At 44.8% G+C, this 23,441-nt stretch overlaps 1 protein-coding gene across 1 annotated transcript in view; it reads right to left on the bottom strand.

The window, feature by feature from the left end:
* Positions 1–5,181: 5,181 nt before the first annotated feature.
* Positions 5,182–23,441, bottom strand: part of LOC145362570 (immunoglobulin gamma-1 heavy chain-like) — a 53,864-nt gene continuing 35,604 nt past the window's right edge. The window contains exons 6-8 of the mRNA XM_080218570.1: positions 15,956–16,261; positions 15,267–15,584; positions 5,182–5,213 (exon numbers count right to left, since the gene is read on the bottom strand). Of these exons, the coding sequence (XP_080074696.1) occupies positions 5,182–5,213; positions 15,267–15,584; positions 15,956–16,261 (656 nt within the window). The remainder of the gene's footprint in view (positions 5,214–15,266; positions 15,585–15,955; positions 16,262–23,441) is intronic.

The raw sequence follows: 23,441 nt of genomic DNA on the forward strand, positions 1-23,441 counted from the left end.
CCCAGCTGTCTCTGTCAGTGATACACTGGGGCCAGTCATTCACATTGTAATGTTCTAATTCTCAGGTCCCAGTCTGACTCCGGGCCCAGCTGTCTCTGTCAGTGATACACTGGAGCCAATTCACATTATAATGTTCTAATTCTCAATGATTATTTTTTGTAGCCATTACCCAAACAATTGTGAATTAGAACCTGTCTCTTACTTTGTCTTATTTGTCACCTGGCTGTTATTATTGGACACCTTACGTGATTCGATCCGCCGTGTTGTCTAACAAGGGGCATACACATGGTGGGTCGTGCGAGGGCTGCTCTTGGATGTTGCTGTGAGAGTTGCCTAGTACTTCACGTCGTTAGTGTGTGCTTAAACTGGACCAGCTGACGGGCAACACGACAGCTCAGTGACTATCACTGTTTGCTGTGCAGACACATGGATTTGGGCCGGTGTCTGTGGGAGTTTGCACATTCTCCCCATGCTTGCGTGGGTTTTCTCCGGGTGCTCCGGTTTTACTCCCACATCCCAAAGATGTGCTCTTCGGCTGATTGGTGTAACAAATTGTCCCTAAGTTAGTCTCCCCTCAATCTTCCCCAATAGGTGTAGACAAAGGTCATGGGTGGAGGAAGGAACTCACAATGTTAAAATGGCGGCGTGGGCTCGTTGGGCCGAAGGGCCTGTTTCCCGGGCTGTGTTGTTCTTTGTTCTAATTACTTTTTTCTAGAATTATCACACGCACAAAATCTGTTTACTTCTATCATGCTCTGTCTCTCTTACTCTAGAGATCCATACATTGGTTTACATGACTCTCCCAGTCAGTTTATGTCATCATTGTGCTCTAGCATATCTGTCTATATTAGATTAGATTCTGCCTCTGTTGTCACTACAGAATTTTTAATCATTGAGAGGATGTGGGCAGCACTGACATCTGTTGCCCTTCTCTAATTGCCCCTGATAAAGTGGTGATGAGCTGCCATCCTGAATCGCTGCAGTCCATGTTCACCAGGTAATATCACTGTTTATATCACACAAGGTCTGGCCACTCTTATGATTGATGTTGCTCCCTTCACAGATGCTGTGAGGCGGTTTTTTCATTAAATGAAGAATTGAACAAAAATTTCTTCACTCCGTGACTGGGAATCGAAACGGCGTCAGGGCGCCAATCCTGATCACTAGATCAGAAGAACATAAGAAATAGGAGCAGGAGTAGGCCATCTAGCCCTTCGAGCCTGCCCCGCCATTCAATAAGATCATGGCTGATCTGAAGTGGATCAGTTCCACTTTCCTGCTTTCTCCCCATAGCCCTTAATTCCCTGTCTATCAGAAACCTATCTACCCGTGACTTAAATATATTTAGCGAGGCAGCCTCCGCAACTTCAACGGGCAGAGAATTCCAGAGATTCACCACCCTTTGAGTGAAGAAGTTCCTCCTCAACTCCGATCTAAACTGCACCCCCACTTTATCTTGAGGCTGTGCCCTCGAGTCCTGCTGTCCTTTCTAAGCAGGAAGAATCTCTCTACCTCTACCTTATCCATCCCCTTCATTATCTTATACGTCTCTATAAGATCCCCCCTCCTCGTCCTAAACTCCAACGAGTACAGACCCAGTCTATTTAGTCTCTCTTCATAGTCTAACCCCCTCATCTCCGGTATCAGCCTAGTGAACTTCCTCTGCACTCCCTCCAAGGCCAATATATCCTTCCTCAAGTGCGGCGACCAAAACTGCACACAGTACTCCAGCTGTGGCCTCACCTGTACCCTGTACAGTTGCAGCAAGACCTCCCTGCTTTTATATTCAATCCCCCTCGCTATAAAGGCCAGCATCCCATTCGCCTTCCTGATCACCTGCTGCACCTGCAGGCTGGGTTTTTGCGACTCAGATTTGCCTGAACTGTGGAACAAACAGAAATCTTCCCCGGTCAGAAAGAGAATGAGGTGCAGTGACGGAGCGGCATCATTTAAACCGCCCTTAACCTCGTCTTCTTCCCGACAGGAAACTTCCTGTGGAATTTGCTCAGTATCTTCACTTCAGTAAAGGGCAGGACACGAGGCGAGACTAAGATTTCTGTGTTCTGGAGGGAAATGGCTGATATTTCTTTCACAGTTTGGACATGAGAGATGAAGCTGTATTTCCAGATCTATAATGAAACCAGCAGTGGAAGTTTCACCCTCTCTCCACCAGGCAGCAGAGTACACCAGCTTTTATATTTTATTTTACCCATGCTCCTTCTCTCATTTTTAATTTCACTCCAAATCCACAGAAAACTATTTCCTGAAAAACATACACCTGGAATTGGGTTTGGATTCCTGAGTTGCTGGACACACACAGACATTTCTGGCGTCTCAATTCAGAGCGAATCTGAGGAATGTTTTGAGATTTATATTTACTGGAATTGTGAAATGGATTAAACAGAGTTTCCACCATCACGGTGTGTTTATCTTGTTTTCTGGACAAAACTCCAAGCCAGTCGATCACTCTCAGTGAGAACGGCTTTGTATTATTACATCGAACATAGAACACCACAGTACAAACAGGCCCTTCGGCCCACAAGTTGTGTCGATCATATCCATACCTACCAGGCCTATCTATAACTCCCAATCCCATTAAATCCCATGTACTCATCCAGAAGTCTCTTAAAAGACCCCAGCGAGTTCGCCTCCACCACCACCGACAGCAGCCGATTCCATTCACTCACCACCCTCTGAGTGAAAAACTTACCCCGACATCTCCTCTGTACCTGCTCCCCAGCACCTTAAACCTGTGTCCTCTCGTAGCGACCATTTCAACCCGGGGAAATAGCCTCTGAGAATCCACCCTATCTATTCCTCTCAACATTTTATAAACCTCTATCAGGTCGCCTCTCAACCTTCGTCTCTCCAGGGAGGAGAGCCCTATTCATCCGGATAAACCCATGAACACGAAGAGCATCAATAGAGAAAGCTGGGATTCAGCCTGGGCTGGACACAGACAGAGTTCCAGAATAGAGTGTCTCCAGGTCAAAGTGGGAGATTGGTGACCCCAGCGGTTCTGCAACCTCACTGTACCCCCGCCCACTCAACCCCCCTCCTCCCCACCCTCCATCTCATTGGTGAATGTCCTCTATTCAATCTATTGATGGTGAATCGAAGAAGTGGAATCGAGCTGAGTGACTGGTGTTAGTCTGGGGACAGGGAGGGGGGGAGTGGTCGGGGAGAGGTGGGAAGGGGGGACGGAGGCGTTGGGGGGTGTGGAGGGATGAAGCGGGGAGAGCATGGGAAATTGTGATGGATACTGGGATGAAAATGTCCATGAAATACCCGCCCTAAACTCCCATTGAGTTACTTTCAGAGTCAGATTGCAGCTGGGAACAGAAAATTGGAGAGTCTGTGACTCCACTTAATAAAATCCATTGTCAGCACTGGACAGTGAGATTGGTCTCATCACTCAAATCAGTGCACAGAAAGTCACTTTGAGGCGTTCATGTAATTTGCAGTGTGTGTGTTTTATAGATCAGAGTGAGTTAGGGATGGAAATGTGCTGTAGTCAAAAATTATAACAAGGAACTACATTTAAATCTACACAGAACAGAATATAGAGACTGGGTTCGGCTGGAATTCTGAAGGGGCTAAGGAAAAAGATGCGAGTAAACAAAATGGAAAATTCAGCGAAAACGAGACATGTGTCTAATTATAATGAACAATTATTTAATAATATCTGGATGAGAAAGTAGACAAATCTTTCAATCAATAGAAGATAAGGTTATAAAATAATTAGCTGGTAATCCACATATTTACTCGCGGGAAGTATTAAATTCACTATCCTCCGGTCAGATTTCCCTGTGAATATTACTGACAGAGAGATTAATGCAGTTACTTTACTAATTGTTCCCTTTCTGGAGAAACAGGGAAATAAATTTTCCCCAAATATCTCCTCAAACCTGCTGCACTTTCTTGTGATTAGAATGATACAGCACCACCATCTGCTGGCGGCCCACTGTAACTGCAGGCGCTGGTGTTTGTGAGTCTGGGAACCGCTGAAATGTGAATACTGAACTATATTATCCGTGATTGGAGTTTCCAGAAGGAGTTCCCCCTTTTTATAACCTGACACCGCACATAAACCGTGTTCTTCATTCCCCACAGGGGGATATTGTCTGGAGATTGAAGTTGGGATGATTTCAGACTGCAAATTGTACATTCGATGCAGTTATCAGATACCTTAAAATGATAGTGTTTTCAATCGTGAAAGTATCATTGTGTGAAATTTAGATAATTATAATGGAAATATTAAAGTTTATTTATTAGTGTCACAAGTAGGATTACATTAACATTGCAATGAAGTTACTGTGACAATCCTTTCGCAGGATCTGTGTGTATGTTCGCACCCCTGTAAGTTTGTGTGTGTGTGTGTGTGTTTGTCAGTGTGTGTGTGTGTTTGTCAGTGTGTGTGTGTGTGTGTGTGCCCCTGTAAGTCTGTGTGTGTGTGTGTGTGTGTGTGTGTGTGTGTGCGTGTCCCTTGTAAATGTCTCTGCCCTTCTGCCCTTGTAAGACAATACCTTGAAAATTTCTGACAAACGGAGTACAGAGGACAGAAAAGTTTACCCACTAAGATTCTGAATGTGATTAACATGTGATAACTGCATCGAATGTACAATTTGCAGTGTGAAATAATCCCAACTTCAATCTCCGGACAATATCCCCCTGTGGGGAATGAAGAACACGGTTTATGTGCGGTGTCAGGTTATAAAAAGGGGGAACTCCTTCTGGAAGCTCCAATCACGGATAATATCGTTCAATATTCACATTTCAGCGGTTCCCAGACTCACAAACACCAGCGCCTGCAGTTACAGTGGGCCGCCAGCAGATGGTGGTGCTGTATCACTCTCATCACAAGAAAGTGCAGCAGGTTTGAGGAGATATTTGGGAAAAATTTATTTCCCTGTTTCTCCAGAAAGGGAACAATTAGTAAGGTAACTGCATTAATCTCTCTGTCAGTAATATTCATTTTAACGGCCTTTATTAACATTGTGTCGGTCCTGGATAGATAAAATATTCCCATTTTGAAGCTTTTGGTCTACATTATACAAGTTACCCTGATGCAGGAAAAGATCACCGGAGTTGGAATGAAAATGTTGAATCCTCATTCCTGTCCCGATTTTCCCTGCCAGTTATAAACCTGAACAGCTTTCACATTTATTTAGCAGGAAAGGTTTAGGTGTTGGTTCTTGCGCAACAGGCGGTCCCTAAAACACAGTAAACAAAGAGATTAAATGTTGCTTCAATTGTTTCTGTTGGCTATTCCCTTTCTCTGATGAAGGCGCATCTCTGACATCTCCTCCAGTCACACAACCCTGTGAGATGTCTGCACTGATGTTATTGTAGCATCATGACCGTTCCACATACAACATGACTTGTATCTATAAATTCTCATCCTGAACATTTCAATTGAAATTTCAAGGCGAGCAGAGCTTTTTGAGCAGAATGGTTCAGATTCCCATTCCCTTTAATGTGAACAAGTTGTTTCTGATTTCCCTACAGAGGTTGTCTATTAAACAATGACTGAACACAGGGGGTGAATGTGAGAAGCTGAAGTTTCCAGTTGAAGAGGTTCCCAGTGTCTCTGAGCAGCTGAACTGGGGAAGCCTTTGGGCAGAGACTGCGCTGCTGCTATTTCCCTTCCTGACCACCGGGGGTCGCTGTAACACGCCCGGGCGCTGCTCCGCCCAGCATCACCTCTTGCCCACTCCGGCCCAGACGCTGCTCATTGGCGGATCATCCTGGTCCTGTAGAGAGGCGGGGCAGCCGCCATATTGCCGTGACGTCACTGGCAGCCCCTCCCCCCCGCCGAGGAAAAAGCGGCGGTTCAGAAATGTAGAAAGTGAGAGAAATTCCCACCCGGAAATCCCGCCAGGAGCGGAATTAAAATTAAATAAAATACATATTTTTATAAAGAGGCAGGTGGCGGAACCGCGCATGTGCTGTAGTATTTTCCCAGAGCGCACCGCGCGGGTGTGATTGAAAAACAGACGGAATAAAAAACAGAAACGATTTTCCCGAATGGAGAAGGAACCGAAAGTCTGACGGGTGAGGATGTGAATAATAATCATCAAGATTCAACATATTAAAAGATTAAAATGTAACTGTCTGGGCGCATGTGCAGAAGGGGAATTCCCCCAGAGTGCAGCGCGCGGGACGCTGTCTCCCCTGGCAACGCAAGATGGACGCTGGCGGTGGGTGTGATTGTGGCGCAGGCGCAGTGAGGTCTGCCTGCAGCCCATTGTCCAGATTGCCCCCCAGTGGATGTGGTGGGGATGGTGCAGCAGATGGAGCAACAATCCCAGTTTCAATGGGGGGAGAGAAGCTGCAATGCTGCTCCCTGTTGTTCACTCCTCTCCCCAGTCTCAGCATTGCAGAGTGTTTAAACAAGAGGGTGCATTGTCACAGCAGCAGGGTCTCCACGTCCTTCCGGTAGTAAGGTGACCAGAACTGGACGCAGTACTCCAAATACGGTCTAACCAACGTTCTGTCCAACTGCAGGATTAGACGCCAGCTCTTATACTATATACCCCTTCCTATAAAGGCTAGCATTACGTAACCTTTCTTTGCAACCTTCTCCACCTGTGTTGACACCTTGAGAGACTTGATCACTTGCACTCCCGGGTCCCTCTGCATTTCTATACTCTTAATTGCTCTACCCTTTATCATGTAACTCCCCTCTACATTATTCCTTCCAAAATGCATCACCTCACATTTATCAGGATCAATATCTATCTTGAGAAATTTGCCTACCTCGGAATTACTCTCGCAGAGATATTACCACGATGCCACTGTCACCCTTTCAATATTGATAGAGTACTTACAGCAGAGAAGAAGGCCGTTTTGAAGCGTCATGTATGCGTTGGCCCTCTAAAGGACCAATTCATCCAATAACACTCTGTACCCCACAGTCTCGCATTTAGTTCATTTTCAGACAATTATCCAATCGCATTTTGAACCCATTAATTGGCTCTGCGTGCAGCACGCTCTCAAACAGCACATTCCAGATTTGGGTCACTCACTGTCTGAAAATGTTTTTTCCTGATGTCTCCATGTTTCCTTCACCAATTTACTTCAACCCGTGCCCTCTGTGTCAAAATCCTTCTGCCATTGAAAGTTTCTCTCTATCTACTCTGTCAAGACCCCTCAGGATTTTGAATGCCTCATTAAAGTCACATCAGCAACTTTCTGTCAAGAAAATTAGTCCCAAACTCTCCAAAATATATTCGCCACTGAAGTTTCTGATCTCTGGAGCTATTCTCGTGTTTTTCTCCTGCATCCAGTCCACTGATTTTACATTCTGCCTTACGTTCGGTCAGTTAGTGCCTCCTTGAACACATGAAACACAATCTTTCTTCATGCCCTGAAGTGAAGATTCGGAGCAAATTCATTTCTCATTTCTGGCGGACTAAGGGGAATCAGACAAGGTTAAGGGCAGTTTAAATGCTGCTGGTCCTCCATAAGAACATAAGAAAGGAACATAAGAAATAGGAGCAGGAGTAGGCCATCTAGCCCTTCGAGCCTGCCCCGCCATTCAATAAGATCATGGCTGACCTGAAGTGGATCAGTTCCACTTTCCCGCTTTCTCCCCATAACCCTTAATTCACTTGTCTGTCAAAATCTACCCGTGTCTTAAATATATTCAACGAGGTAGCCTCCACCACTTCAATGGGCAGAGAATTCCACAGATTCACCACCCCTTTGAGTGAAGAAGTTCCTCCTCAACTCTGATCTAAAGTGCACCCCTCCCCCCCTTATCTTGAGGCTGTGCTCTCTCGTCCTGCTATCCTTTCTAAGCGGGAAGAATCTCTCTCCCTCTACCCTATCCATCCCCTTCATTATCTTATACGTCTCTATAACATCCCCCCCTCATCCTTCTAAACTCCATGACAGACCAGTTTATGAGTGAATTCACCAAGGTTCTCCTCATTCTTCTCTCATTCTGTCTTTGGGTTTGATCAGAAAAGGGCAGAGATGAAGGTGTCTTTCCACGGGTGGATCACTGGGTGGCGCAGTGACTCTGTCTCGAAAGGGTCCTGAGTTCAACCACATCCCACCCATGACTGGGGGGGACATGCCTGTCTGGGAAAGTGGGGGGAAACCGTGTAATAGGGAAATGGAGCGGGGTTGATGGGTTTAGGAGAACGGAATTAAGCCAAGACAGGGATCGTTAAATTTTTATTCAAAATTTATTTAAAAATTCAGAGAATATTTTACAGCGAAATTGTTTTTTTTAAAGTTGGGAAAGTGAACATCGCGATCGAGGTTCACATTGAGAACAGGAGACATGTACAGAGAATCCGTCAATATTTGTACATCTGTTACATACACCAGAAAGAGAATACAGATCCTTAATAGAAAGAGGAATTAACAAACGTGAATAAGGAATGAGAAATTATTTATACATGAAATTTAAACTAGGGGGGAAACTATTAACCACAATAACATTATAACAAAAAAAACTCGTAGTTTTCACACTGAAAACTGAAATAATGTCTAATGTTGCCTCAGTTACAGATCCAGAATGATAAACTGAGAGAAATTTACTGATAGATTCACCGAGAGCAGATATTGTATTGAAGCCATACACAGATCTTTATAATCAGCTGAGGGAAATCTGCAGCGTCCAAAATTCAATCCATCATTTGATCTGTAAAATAAAGAGACAATATTGAAGCAGATGTTTCTGATGCGGGACATTAATGTTTTTAATCAGTGAAACATTGAGAGATTTTTCAAATCCATTCTGCCAGTTTGAAATGTGAGTGAATTGAATCATCTCACCTTCATCAGAGTGACGGCAGTGCTGTAGAAAATGCTCAGGAAGAACAGGACGATGAATGTGGAAGCGGTTGTCCAGATGTTGCTGTTATCATCCTCACTGTCTTCAATCCAGATGCGGTCGGTGGGGTCTAGGGGACAGAGACCAGGAAATGGAATTAGATTACTTTATTTATCCAGGGAATCTTATTGTTTTCTTTTCCCTGTTCTCCTTCATAAACTGTTCATTCATTCTCATCTCTAATTTTCAATGTATATCTCCTGTTAAATTCAGGACACTCAGTAACAGATCTCCATAACTATTTTCACACCTGATCCTTATTGGTATTCCTTGGAGAGTCCATGTCAGAAAGCACTGAAGGTGTTTTCTTGAGAATCAGTTCATTTTGAACTATTTGCCACGAACCCTTATTGAAGAATGTTCTGACTGATATGGAGGAACATTCCCCTGTCAATGATTGTTTCCACAGATGGTGACTGATCTGTAAACTGTGAATGCTGCTGTTTAAGATCTGTGATGTAATTTCCAATCTTTGCTAATTTACAGTGGAAATGTTCAGTAAATCATGAGCTTAATTCAGTTTCTCAACGTGTTTGGCGGTGTTTTGAGAATTGGGATAGTTATCGGTGTGTATGTCCATTCAAGTTCACATTTAAATTTTACTTTCATCATTTACCTGCCGTTTGTATTTAAGATTGTGTGTGTGTGTGTGTGTGTGTGTGTGTGTGTATGTGTGTGTGCCTGTGTGTGTGTGTATGTGTGTGTGTCTGTGTGTGTGTGTGTCTGTGTGTATTTGTGTGTGTCTGTGTGTGTGTGTGTGTGTGTGTGTTTGTATGTGTGTGTGTGTGTGTGTGAACACTTCCTGAGCTGCATTAATCTTTGGTCCTGAGTTAATCTGTGTGTATGAGGGATAATGAACGTGTTCATTTGCCTGTGTTTGTTGAATTGTGTAGTTGTGTGTCTGTGTGTATAATTTATTCTTCAGACATTGTGGATATATGACTATTATTGTGTGAAGTCTCAGTATATTTATTAATGCCACTCTTAACGTGTGCCCGTGTTTCTGCCTATTTCAATATGTTAATTTCTGTCACTCGAGTAATGTTTCCTTCCCTTTCTGTGTGTGTCTGTTCCTCCGTGTGTTTGTGTGCGGATCTGTTAACATGTTAGTGCATGTAAATCCGTGTTGATAGTTATTTATAACAATGTGTCAGTGTATGGCTGTGTTTCCATGTGTAGTATTGTGTGCTGTGGTGTTCTGTTCTGTATGAGCATGTGAATGTTTGCATCCACATGTTTGTGTGAAAATATTTTGCTCTCTGTTTACCTATATACAGTGTGTTAACATTGTTACATCTATTTCCCTGTATAAGTGATAATGTGTATAACATTGTGGGTCTCTATATCAGTATTCATTTCAGCGAGAACGTGTGAGAATATGCATTTGTTTGAGTGTGTGTATCTGTTTGTGTATGTTTTGGACCTGCATGCGTGTTATCTGTCCGTATTGTGTGTATGCATGTATGTGTTTGCGTTTGGGTCTGTGTACCTAGTCACGTATGTTTAGGTAATATGTACTTGTGTGTTTGCATGGTTTCTGCGTGCGTTTGTATATATTTGATAATTTGTGTGCATGTTTTGTTTTGTGGCTTTTTATACAAGTACGTGTCTGTGTGTGCAGGTGTGGGTGTATGCCCCCTTGTGCATCCATGTGTGTGTGTGTGTGTGTGTGTGTGTGTGTGTGTGTGTGTGTGTGTGTGTGTGTGTGTGTGTTTGTGTGCATGGTGCGTGTGGGGACAGAGAGAAAGCGAAAGAGAAAGAGAGGGAAGTATTTGTGTATGCATGTATTTTTGTTTGTATATGTGTGGTCCATTAGTGTATTTGTAGGATCGTGCTTGTTTGAGTTCGTTTGTGCGTATATTGTGTGTTCTTCTGATCTGTGAATGTGCATTTTTATTTATAAATGTATCTGTGTTTTTGTTGTGTATGTATTTGTGTGTATTGTGTATTTGTGAGATTCTGTGTCTGTATTTGAATGTGCCTGTCTATATTTCTGTGTGTGGGAGTATGTGTATGCGTTTGTGTGTGTATATTAACATTCTGTATTCGTGTGCATATGTATGAGTATGTGTATTTGTGCAATTGTGTCCACGTGTCTGTGTGTGTGTATGTGTGTGTGTTTGTGTGTGTGTGAGTGTGTGAATGAGTGTGTGAGTGTGTAGTGTGTCTGTATATGTGAGTGTGTGAGTGTGTGTATGTGTGTGTGTAGTGTGTGTATGCATGTGTGTGTGAGTGTGTGTGTGTGAGTGTGTGAGAGTGAGTGTGTGAGTGTGTGTGAGTGTGTAGTGTGTGTAGTGTGTGAGTGTGTGTATGTGTGTGTAGTGTGTGAGTGTGTGTATGAGTGTGTGCGTGTGTGAGTGTGTGTATGTGTGTGTGTGTGTGAGTGTGTGTGTGTGTGTGTATGTGTGTGTGAGTGTGTGAGTGTGGGTGTGAACGCCTATGTATGTATGTATAATTGTGACAGTTTGGGGCAGTTTTGACAGTGTGTGTTTTTTTTAACTATTGCTCCAAGTTTCACCGACAATAGTGAACTGAATATGATCCAGACAACCCGAATAACGGAACATATTTTCAATGTTTTGCTGTAGAAATATATTTTATGTGAGGAGCACGGTGATATCAGGAGAGAGAATGAAAGAATTCATTGATGTATCTCAGAGACCTCAGGGACAGAACATTAAAGCCCGGGGAGGGATCTATGACTTGTTTAAATTTGTATTCTGGGAAATCAATGTCAGCGCATGGTTAACAGGAACAAGAGTGTTGAGACATTTTAAAATTATGTTGCATTAGTATATATATATTTCAATGATTAAGATAATAATACTTCAAAATCTGTCGCAAGTAAACCGGAAACTAATTTGTACTGTTAGCAACTGGGTCCTTATAGTAGAGAACTGTTCCCTTCCAAACACGGGGGAGGGAGGAGAGTGAGCTCAGAGTTTCCCTCTCTCTACCCAGTGATGCAATGTCCCTGATGGTTCTAACCACTGAGGAGGTGGAGGTGAGTGGATTAAATAATGACATTCCTTCTCTTTTCATTGAGGAAGTTTTGGCACATGGATTAGCTCCTGCTCCTCCCCTCTCTCTGCTGGGTTAGTGGGAATCCAGGATGTTAACAATTTCACTCTCCCTCAGTCCGATGGGGGGAATATTTCTCCATGGTTTTTTGTGTGTGACCCTCACTTCAGTTCCCAGTGGGTGCGGTGCAGCAGCTTAAAGAGGTGGTCAATGAGAGAAGCAGGGACACAGAGATCTAAATGTTGTGTTTGTGTGTCAGACATGTTAAAAATGTCGGATTTTTCCCCTCAGCGGGAGGAGAGCCAGTGAAGATATTTTGCAGAATCCTGTAATGAATGTGCTCTATTCTATCCCTGACCCAGTGTCTATCTCCGCTGGGAGCACTGGTTCAACAATGTTGGGTCCGAGACATGAAAATATCTGACTCAAATCAAAGATATGGAAGTAAAACTGAAAAACAACCAATTAAACAATTGGGTATTTCATTGATCGTCAGAGGAAAATGTTTTTATTCTTTTTATTGTAGTTTTTAATGGAAGTGAGTGACTCTCATTGACATGAATTAACCGTGTCCATCAGTGCAAGGGAAATGTTCACAAAACTGGGTTTACCGCTGGATTTGTCAACTGTTCTGTTGATGATCTTCAAGGGGATGGCTTCATGTCCCACCACACAGGAGTAAGAAGCGCCGCTGGACCATTCCTCTGCTGCAATGGATAACAGGCTGTACATGAAGAAGGAGCTATCGCCGTTCTCCGCCACCACCTCGGTGTTCCTGTAGTTGCCGGGATTCACCGGCTTGTCGTTGATGGTCCACTTGACGAAGATCTCTCGGGGGGAGAAACCTCTCACTAAGCAGCTGAGGGAGACGAAACTCTGAGCGGAGACGTCTTCCGCCGAGGGCAGGAGGACAGAGACGACCGGTTCCCGTGGATTTGGATCTGCAGAAAATGTACAATAAATGTCAATAAACTGGAGAATTCTGGAGACAATGAAACCACTGGTTAGATATCAGGAAAATGTGCTTCGCTTCTGATTTTAACTGTTCCCAGTTTTGATTTGCAGCTTGGAGGAGAGGTGAACACAATTGTTTTCTCAAATAACTCAGGGGGGGCGGAGTGGAAAGATTCAGAAAGTTTACAGCACAGAATCAGGCCATTCGGCCCAACTGATCTACTTTTGCTTTTTGGTTTTCTGGTTTTTGATGCTCCACATCAGCCTCCTCCCTTCTTCTTCGATCTAAACCCAATAACATCGCCTTCAGTCCACTTTTCACTCATCAACACATCAAACTCCCCATAAACATATCAATCGGCCCAGAGTCGTTTAGTTCAGGGGAGAACATTAATGCACTGAATACTAAATATTGACGAGGACACTTTCACTGGAGATAGACACAGTGATGCATTTACATAGAAACATAGAACATTACAGCACAGTACAGGCCCTTCAGCCCTCAATGCTGTGCCGAGCTATGTCCGAACCCAAGATCAGTCTATCCCACTCCCTATCATTCTGGTGTGCTCCATGTGCCTATCCAATAACCGCTTGAAAGTTCCTAAAGTGTCCGACTCCACGATCACAGCAGGCAGTGCATTCCACACCCCAACCACTCTCTGAGTGAAGAATCTACCTCGGACATCCCTCCATATCTCCCACCATGAACCTTATAGTTATACCCCTTTGTAACAGCAACATCCACCCAAGGAAATAGTCCCTGAACATCCACTCTATCAATCCCCCTCACCATCTTATAAACCTCTATTTAGTCGTCTGTCATCCTCCTCTGCTCCAAAGAGAAAAGCCCCAGCTCCCTCAACCTTTCCTCATAAGACCTACCCTCCAAACCAGGCAGCATCCTGGTAAATCTCCTCTGCACTCTCTCCAATGCTTCCACATCCTTCTTAGAGTGAGGTGACCAGAACTGAACACAATATTCCAAATGTGGTCTCACCAAGGCCCTGTACAGTTGCAGCATAACCCCACGGCTCTTAACCTCAAACCCCCTGTTAATAAACACTAACACACTTTAAGCCTTCTTCACGGCTCTATCCACTTGAGTGGCAACCTTCAGAGATCTGTGGATATGAACCCCAGGATCTCCCTGTTCCTCCACATTGCTCAGAACCCTGTCGTTGACCCTACATTTATTGTTTCAATCTCTCAGCTCACCTGTTTCCTTGTGGATAGATGTTCTTAGAGGAGTCGGCAGATCCTGATGGCTCACCACGCACTCAAACACAGCCGCACTCAACCAGGCTTGTGTGGAGATGCTTAATTTGCTGATCACGCTGTCACGATCCGCTCCGGGCTTTTCGGCAATCTCTGATTTCAAATACTTCCTGTCTCGGATCCAGGACACGTTAACTCCATCAGGAGGATGAGAAATGATGCAGGTTAAGGTCACGGTCGCCTCCAGTAAGACCTGTTCTATTGGTGGTGGCTGTATCTTCACTGTGGTATCAAGGCACTGGGGAGGATCTGTGAATGAGAAATGAAAATGAACCCTAGTTCCCCTTCAGAAGCAGGACAGCAGTCTTCAGCCTGAAGGAGACAAAGTCGCCTTCAATATATCAATCTCTAACTATCGCCTTTCACCTTCCATGGCGAATGGGAAACCAGCTTGCTGTATGGAATTATTCCCTGTATTAAATATTGGAGCAGCGGTAACATTTCCATGAATCAGAATTGGAGAATTCCCAAACAAATACACCATCCTGAACTCAGGGAAAAACTACTGACCGTTGGTTTATAAATAGGGTGGATGCACTTTCTAATATTTTACCCCTGTGCTGTGACCTGTGAAACAGTCTCACACCTACTGTCTCTCCAAATTTTACCAGCTGTCTCAGGAACAAGCTGACATCAAGGCCACCTCACTCACTATATTGCTTCAAACCGAAAGGGGGCACTCTTTTAAGGGGAGGCAGTGGCATATGGTGTTGTCAATGGACTTATAACCTCGGGCAAGACTCTGGGGACACAGATTCGAATCCCATCATTGCAAATATGAAATTTGAATTTGGTAAAAATCTATAATTAAAAGTTGAAATGGTTCTCATGAAGCTATTGCTGTAAAACCCCTCCTAGTTCACAAATGCTCCTTAGCAAAATCAACCTGCTGTCTTTATCTGGCCTGGCATGCATGTGACTCCAAATTCACAGCAACGTGAGTGACACTTCAGTGCCCTCAGGTTTGGGAAATAAATGCACATCTCAGGAAAGGATAACAAAAAATTGTTTTTCTGATGAAATTCTGAATGAGATATTGTCCTAATGCAGCAAACTACAGGACAATAACTTACAAGTTGTTCTATGCTTTGTACCAACTTTAATAGATCCCTAATTCTGATTAACATCAGAATGATATATTTTGTCCTCTGTTTGAGTCTCTTACCCTGAGATGCGCTGATGTCCAGACTCTGAGTGTTTCCTAGGTGAGTGACCTGGCAGGTATAGACCGCTTTGCTGAACCATTCCCCAGCGGAGACTGTCAGCCGACTGCTGGCCGAGAAGTTCCCGTTCACTTCACAGGGGGGAGAGGTGACAATTCCTGAATGCGTGGGTTTCCCATTCTTCAGCCAACTCACTTCCATTGACCCTGGCTGGAAATCGATGATTGAACAGACGATGATTGCGAATTTCCTGTGTGAGATTTCTTCACTGGAACTCACGGTGAGGATAACAGTTGGATGGATCTTAGGCTTAGGATCACCTTCAGGAAATAAAAACATACCAATTAAACATTTGTCAACAGAGGGTAATAAGTGCGTGGAATGCCCTGCCTGCAGCAGTTGCGGACTCACCAACTTTAAGGGCGTTCAAATGGTCAGTGGATAGGCATATGGATAACATTGGAATAGTTTAGGTCAGAGGGTCATTAGATTGGTTCCACTGGTCGGCGCAACATCGAGGGCCGAAGGGCCTGTACTGCTCTGCAATGTTCTATGTTCTAACTCATTTGCAGTCAATAGACACTATCTGGACCAATCCAGAGGGCCGGATTAAGCACATCTATTTCAATGAGTTCTCACCAAGGCCCGACATGTTAACCACAGTGTTTCTGTTTCACACAAGTTCCACAACACTTACATGGTATTTTAACGCTCTTGACTGTGCTGATGTGTCGAACCTCACAGTCAATTCTGGGACATTCTCCCGCTGAGTCGCTGATGGTTAACTGGCTGCTCAGGGTGTAGGTTCCCTTCGTGTTTCTCACTGATGGGTAAGTCTTAAACCCACTGGGGACCGTTTGCCCATTTTTCTTCCAGGTCAGTTTGGAAACATCTGGAGAGTAATCCATCGCCAAACATCCGAAGGTGATGGAGCCGTCGGAGTTCTGTTGCTGACAGGAGGAGACCAGGCCGTAGAGATTGGGCGGAGATGGTGTCGCTGGGAAAGAATAGCCAATTGAACAAGTTAGACTCTTGCGTTTATTAAGTCAACAAACATATTGTTACAAATAGGTTTCTATATGAGATATAGCTCTTGGTGTTAAAGGGACGAAGGGATATGGGTAGTAGGTGTGATCAGGACAGTGATGAGCTCTGACCAAAGTGAATGGCGGAGTAGGCTCCAAGGGCCGAATGGCCTACTCCAGCTTCTATTTTCTATGTTTCTATCTCGAGCATTGATTAGAATTATGAACTTTTCCCTAATATTTCCCGATTAAATCTTTCATCCGCCTTTGAGATGATGTTACTTCTATCATTTGGGAATTGTCATCTCTGTAGAAACTCATATCCCTGTCTCCACTTCTATCAAATTAGGAAAAAAAACACATTCTGTTAGTCTCACAATGACATGTCATTCATTGGATTAACAGAGAACAGCAAAAATTTTCTCCATTATTGCAGCAACTATTTATTTCTCAAACAACAGCAGTGTGTGATGAACCGCTGTTTATTTCTCAAACAACAACACTTTGTAATGAAGAAGTTCTCCCTTCATTCAGACCATCCACTCACCTGATGAGGGAGCTCCAACAGCTTGTGATTCCAAATAAACCTGTTGGACTTTAACCTGGTGTTGTGAGAATCCTTACTGTGCCCACACCAACCTCACTCCGGCATCTCCACACTAGTTTTGGAAATTGCCTGTGTTCAGACTGATTGATGCCCCTTCCTCTCTCCAACTCACTGCCTCTCACTCCACAAAACGGAGATTAGTGACTTTGCTTCAAAAATCCCTCCGGAATGAATACTTTCTGAATGATCAGGAAACTCTAAATGTGATTATAAATTCAAATAAATCCAACATTGACTCATTGAAGGATCATACATTAATAGCAGGAGTTGGCCATTCGGGCCCTGAAGTCTCCTCCATCATTCACTGAGATTACAGATGAGCTGACTGTGGTGCTAACTCTATTCTGAACCTCCTCACACCGCCCGTCCATCACCCGCCCTCTGCCCATTTCCCCAGCTCTTTGCCCTTTCCCCTGGCTCTCTGGCTTTCACGGTGGCTCTTTTCCCCTTTTATCCGGCTCTGTGTATTTCCACCTGGTTCTCCACACTTCCCTCTAGCTCTGTGCCCTCTCTCCCGGCTCTCTGCTCTTTCCCTCAGCTCTCTGCCCTCTGTCCCTGCTCCCTCCCCTCTTTCTCCTTTGCCCCAGCTCTCTGACCTTTCCCCCTGACTCTCCTGCCCTTTCCCCTGGGCTCTCTGCCCTTTCCCTCGGCTCTCTGGCCTTTCTCCTGCCTCCCTCCCCTTTTACGTGCCTCCCTGCCCTTTCTCCTGGTTCTTTCCCCTTTTCCTGGTCTTTCTACCCTTTCCCCATCCCTCTGCCCTTTCTTTCAGCTCTCTCCCCTTTCACTGGTCTCTCTGCCCTTTCCCCCTCCTCCCTGTCCTTTCCCCTCTCTGTCTGCCCTTTCCCCTGGCTTTCCGCCCTGTTCCCTGGCTGTGTGCCCTTTTCCCCAGCTCTCTGCCCTTCCCCCAGCTCTCTGCTGTTTCCCCTGGCTCTCTGTCCATCCCCACCCCGGCTCTCTGCCCTTTCCCTCACCTCCTGTTCTCCCCTGACTCTTTGCCATTGTCCCTGGCCCCGAGCCCCCAGCGATTCCCTCCAGCTCTCTGCACTCCCAGGGCAGCTCCCACCTTTGAACACCAAACTGCCGCTTGAGATCTTTCTTCTCTCTCGTTGCAGACGCTCACCACACAGATTCAGTGAGTGTGAGTGAGAGAATGTGAGTGTGTGAGGGTGAGTGATTAATTGAGTGAGAGTGGATGAGTGATGTGTGAAGGAAGGTGGGTAAGTGAGGGTGAGTGAGTCAAGTTCTTTGAGTGAGGATGAGTGATTGAGGGTGAGTAAGTGTGGGTGAGGGTGAGAGAGTGTGAGTAAATGAGGGTGTGTGAGAGAGGGTAGGTGAGTGAAGGAGGCTGAATGTGAGTGAAGGTGGCTGGATGAGTGTAGGTAAGCAAGAGTGAAAAAGTGTGGGAGAGTGAGTGAGGATGTGTGAAGGTTAGTTGAGATGGGTGAGTGGAAGTGAGTGAGATTGAGTGAATGAGGGTGAGGGAGTGAATGTAACTGTGTTTGTGAGGGGTGAGAGTGAATGAATCAGGGTGTGTTATTGAGGGTGGTATGTGAGGGAGAATGAATGTGGATGGGTGGGAGAGTGAGGGTGAGTGAGTGAAGGTGTTTGAGTGAGGATGAGTGATTGAGGATCTGTGAGTTAGGGTGCGTGATGTTGAGTGATGATGAGGATGTGAGGGTGTGTGAGTGAATGTAAGTGCGTGAGTCTGAGTGAGTCTGAATGGGTGAGGTGGCGCAAGTGAGAAAGACACAGAGAGAGGGTCATTGAGCTTGAGTCTGTGGGGGTGAGTCTGGGTGATTGAGGGTGGGTAGGTGAGTAAGTGAGTGAGTGTGAGTGAGAGTGAGTGAGACTGGCTGAGTGAGGGTGGGTAAGTCCGGTAAGTGAGTGACTGTGAGAGAATGGGGTGAGTGAGTGTGAGTGAGTGAGACTGGGTGAGTGAAGGTGGATTAGTAGGATGAGTGAATGACGGTGAGTATGAATGTTGGTGACTGACTGAGGGTCTAAGTCAGTGAGTGTGGTTTAGTGAGTGAGGTTGAGTGAGTGATGGTGTATGAGTGTGGGTGGCTGAGTGACAGTGAGTTAATGATGGCGCATGAGGGTGAGTGCGTGAGGGTGAGGGTGAGTGCGTGTGAGTGAGTGAGTGAATGTGGGTGCGTGATGAGGGTGTGAGAGTGAGTAAATGTGAGTGAATCAGTCAGGGTGTGAGAGTGAGTGAGGCAGGGTGTGTGATTGAGGTTGAACGAGTGAGGTTGAATGAGTGTTTGTGGGTGAGTGAGGATGGATGAGAGTGAGTGAGCGAATATGAGTGAGTGATTGTGAGTGAGTGAGTGTGTGAGGGTGTGAGGATGAGTGAGTCAGGGCGTGTGTTTGAGTGAACGAGTGAGGTTGAATGAGGGTGTGTGAGTGCTTGTGTGTGTGAGTGGCGATGGATGAGAGTGAGTGAGTGAATATGAGTGAGTGATTATGAGTTAGTGAGTGTGTGAGGGTGAGTGACTCAGGGTGAATCAGGATCAGTGAGTTTCTGAGTTTGAGTGCATGAGTTTGAGTGCTTGAGGTTGAGTGCTTGAGGTTGAGTGCTTGAGGTTGAGTGCATGAGGTTGAGTGCATGAGGTTGAGTGCGTGAGGATGAGTGCGTGAGGGCGAGTGCATGAGAGCGAGTGTGTGTGAGGGCGAGTGCGTGAGGGTGGATGAGTGAGCAAGGGTGAGTGAATGAGGGCGATTGAGTAAGCGTAAATGAGAATGAGTGACTGTGGGTGAGTGATTGTGGTTGAGTGAGTGAGGGTGAGTGAATGAGGGTGAGTGAGTGAGAGTGTGTCAGTGAGGGAAGGTTGGTAAGTGAGGGTGAGTGAGTGAAGTTATTTGAGTGAGGATGAGAGATTGAGGGTGAGTGAGTGAGGGTGAGTGAGTGAGAGTGTGTCAGTGAGGGAAGGTGGGTAAGTGAGGGTGAGTGAGTGAAGTTATTTGAGTGAGGATGAGAGATTGAGGGTGAGTGAGTCAGTGTGGGTGAGGGTGAGAGAGTCAGTGAGCCACCTCCTCCTCTCCCTCTCCATCGATCTTTTCCCGATTCTCTCCATTGATCAGCTTTCAGTAACAGGGCTGTGTAAAGTCAGGAATCAGTGTAGATCACCGGGCAGCTGCTTTAATGTCGGGGCCTTTCTTTCAGAAACACGGATCAGTGAACAAATAGACAGACTGAGGGAGCTGGAAGGGAAGCTTCCAGCAAAACTAGGGTCACACAGGAATCAAACACCAAGTTTCCACCAGTATTGGGGAGCCAGGCGGACTTAGTCTCAGCCAGATCCCTTCTTATTGATTGTGTCTTTGTGTCCGGTGTAACACATGGAAATCCCTACTTCTGACCTCATGTTGGATGGAATGTGTCATTGATGAAGCAATAGAAGATTGTTGGTCCCAGAACAGTCCCCTGCCGAACTCCTGCAGTGATTTCTCAACTTAGATGTTTGACCTCCAACAACCATCACCATCTTGCTTTGTGCTAAATATGACTCCAAACAGAGAAGAATTTCCCGCTGAAACTTATTCACATGAGTTTTACTCGGGCTCCTCGATCCCACCCTCATTCAAATGTTAGTGCGGGAGGGGGTGGGGGTGGCCGAGGTGGCACAGTGATTAACGCTGCTGCCTCACAGTTCAATTCCCGATATGAGACATTCTGTATGGAGTTAGTAAGTTCACCCCGTGTCTGCTTGGGTTTCCTTCGGTTGCTCTTGTTTCCTCCCACAGTCCAAAGAAGTTTGGGTTCAGGGGACTGGCCGTGCTAAATTGCCCCTTAGTTTCAGGAGGTCTAGTTAGAGTAAACACATGTGGTTATGGGGATAGGGCTTTGGTGGGATTCCTGTTGATGCAGACTCGATGGGCTGAATGGCCTCCTTCTGTACTGTAGGATCTTGTGATTCTATTCTATGATGCAAATGACTGTCTCTCTGACGTATGTGAGATGGAAAGTGTGTGAGGTGTGTTTGGGTGTGTGTTTGATAGAGAGAGAGGGGTGAATGTGTGTGTGAAGGTGCCTGTGTGTGATAGACTGTGTTTGCACATGTGTGTGACAGTGGGCTGCGTTTGCAAGAGGGGGCAGCGTGCCTACTGGAATGCAAAATAATCTGTTCATGAGTGTGTGGAAGTGTGCATGGGATTGTGTGTGAGAGAGAAAGATGTGTGCAATGTGCGTGGGTGATAGAAGCAAAGTGTGTGTGTGTGTGTGTGTGTGTGTGTGTGTGTGTGTGTGTGTGTGTCAGAGAATGTTTGCGCGAGACTGTGCTTATGTGAGAGACTGTGTCTGTGTATAAGTTAGAGCGTGTGCATAGGTCTATGTTTGTGAGAGAGTGTTTGTGAGAGAGCTCGTGTGAGAGAGCAAGAATGTGCAGGTGTGAGATAGTGTGTGCAAAAGGGATAGAAATATGTGTGTGTGTGAGAGAGAGCGATGCGTGTGCAAGAGGAATTGTGAGAGAGTGTGTGTGAATAAATGTGAGACAACTTGAGCGTGTGTGACAGAGTTTGGGAGAGAGAGTCCGTGTGCGAGAGCGTGAGACTATGCTTATGTGTGTGTGTGTCTGAGTGTAAGAGAGAATGTGTGTGGACGTGTGTGCGTGTGAGTGTTTTTGTGTATGAGAGATGAGAGACTGATTGAGAGAGCGGGAGTATGTCTGTATTTGTATTTGAGACAGAGTATGTCGGCCGTGAGAGAAAGAGGATGTGTGTGAGATATCGTATGAGAGAGAAAGTGAGTGTGTGTATGTATGTGTGAGAGAATATGAGGGTCTGTATGTGTGTATTTATGTGTGTGAGAGTGTGTGATGTGTGTAAGTCTCTATCTGGCTGATTCAGTCTGGAAAAGCACCCTCACTCCACACACACTCACCCACTCACACAGTCAGTGGGAGTGACAAGCGAGCACAATACGGACTGTGGGTCAAGTGTTGGAAAAACATTTAAATCATTCACATGTCAGTCACAATTAAATAATTTCCTCTTTCCTCAATGAGAGAAACGTGTAAAATCTCACGCAATCTGACGCAATCCAGGGCAAAGCCACCCACAAGATTATCCGCCCCCTCATTCACCCTATTCACTCTCTCCATCACTAACAAACAGTGTCAGCACTGTGTGTATTATATACAACATGCACTGCAGCAACTCACCAAGGCTCCATAGAATACACTGTCTAAACCCACTGCCTTTACATCCTAACAGGACAAGGGCAGCAGCTACATCTGAAACAGAATAACCTGTAAGCTCCCCTCCAAAGCACACACCATCCAGACCTGAAACAATATCTCAATTCATTCATAATCGCTGGGTCAAAATCCTGGAACTTCCTGCCTAACAGCAGGGCGGATGCCTGCAGCATATGGACTGCAGTTGTTCAAGGATGCTTCATACTTTGTGAAGGAACAATTAGATTAAAAATTCTGGCCGAGCAAATGTCTCTAAAATGCCTTTAGAAGATTAAAAATAATATGCAAGTGAATTTGACCCTTCAACTGTCAAACTAAACAGTTCAGGGGCTGCTGTAGGACGGAGCACAATATAGTAAATCTCACTTTGTATTTGTTCATCGAACATTCCCAAGGCCGGTACATCACTGCTTAAAAATCACCCAATTCTCCCTCTACAGCCTGATGTTTCTGCTTCTCTGATGGACACAATATGCTTCAGGGGTTTAATTTATGAGATGCCCAGTCAAACAGTCACATTTCTCACAAGTACAAATGCATTGAAGAAATAAATCAAATTTCACTTCCTGCAGTACAGGAGAAGGAACCAGAAGATTTATAACCAGTCAGGGAGATTCCTGGTCCCAACACAGTGACCACACGCCCAGAAACAGAACAGACACAAACAGTTCAATAGCCGAGTTCCCAGCAGAAAGATCTGTTCAATCTGTCAATTTCAAACTGTTGGATTCTCATTGATCAATAGTCAACTTACAACAGAAAATCAATAACCTATTTTAAATTAAACTGATATTCATTTCAGAACTCCTCTCGACTTTTAATTATTTCCCTCTGCCTGTCTCACTTCTCGAAAACTGTGCAAAAATGTAATTTCGCTGAAAATGAGCAAAAATAACAGATTCAGGGCAGTTCAATGTCCCTAACAGTGATACAGCGACACAGTAACAGTTCAATGTCCCTAACAGAGATACAGTGACACAGTAACAGTTCAATGTCCCTAACAGAGATGCAGTGACACAATAACAGTTCAATGTCCCTAACAGAGATACAGTGACACAGTAACAGTTCAATTTTAACCAACAGAGATGCAGTGACACTGTAAGAATTAAACAAACCAGAAAAAATTACATTGAAAATCGTTACCTGATTGGATATAATTTCTTAATTAAATGTAATCAACAAAATAATCAAGGCAAAACACTTTATCGAGCCGAGCACAGCTGAGTAAAGAAATGTTTTGTTTTTGAATTCATTTTGATACAATTAAATATTCTCTAAAACTGATAATATTTTGCACGCTAGTGCAATATTCAAGGTCTTTTGTTTTGAATTAATCAGCGTCAATATTAC

This window comes from Carcharhinus amblyrhynchos, unplaced genomic scaffold, assembly GCF_965287045.1.
Source record: "Carcharhinus amblyrhynchos unplaced genomic scaffold, sCarAmb.v2.hapA scaffold_38, whole genome shotgun sequence".
Lineage (NCBI taxonomy): Eukaryota > Metazoa > Chordata > Chondrichthyes > Carcharhiniformes > Carcharhinidae > Carcharhinus > Carcharhinus amblyrhynchos.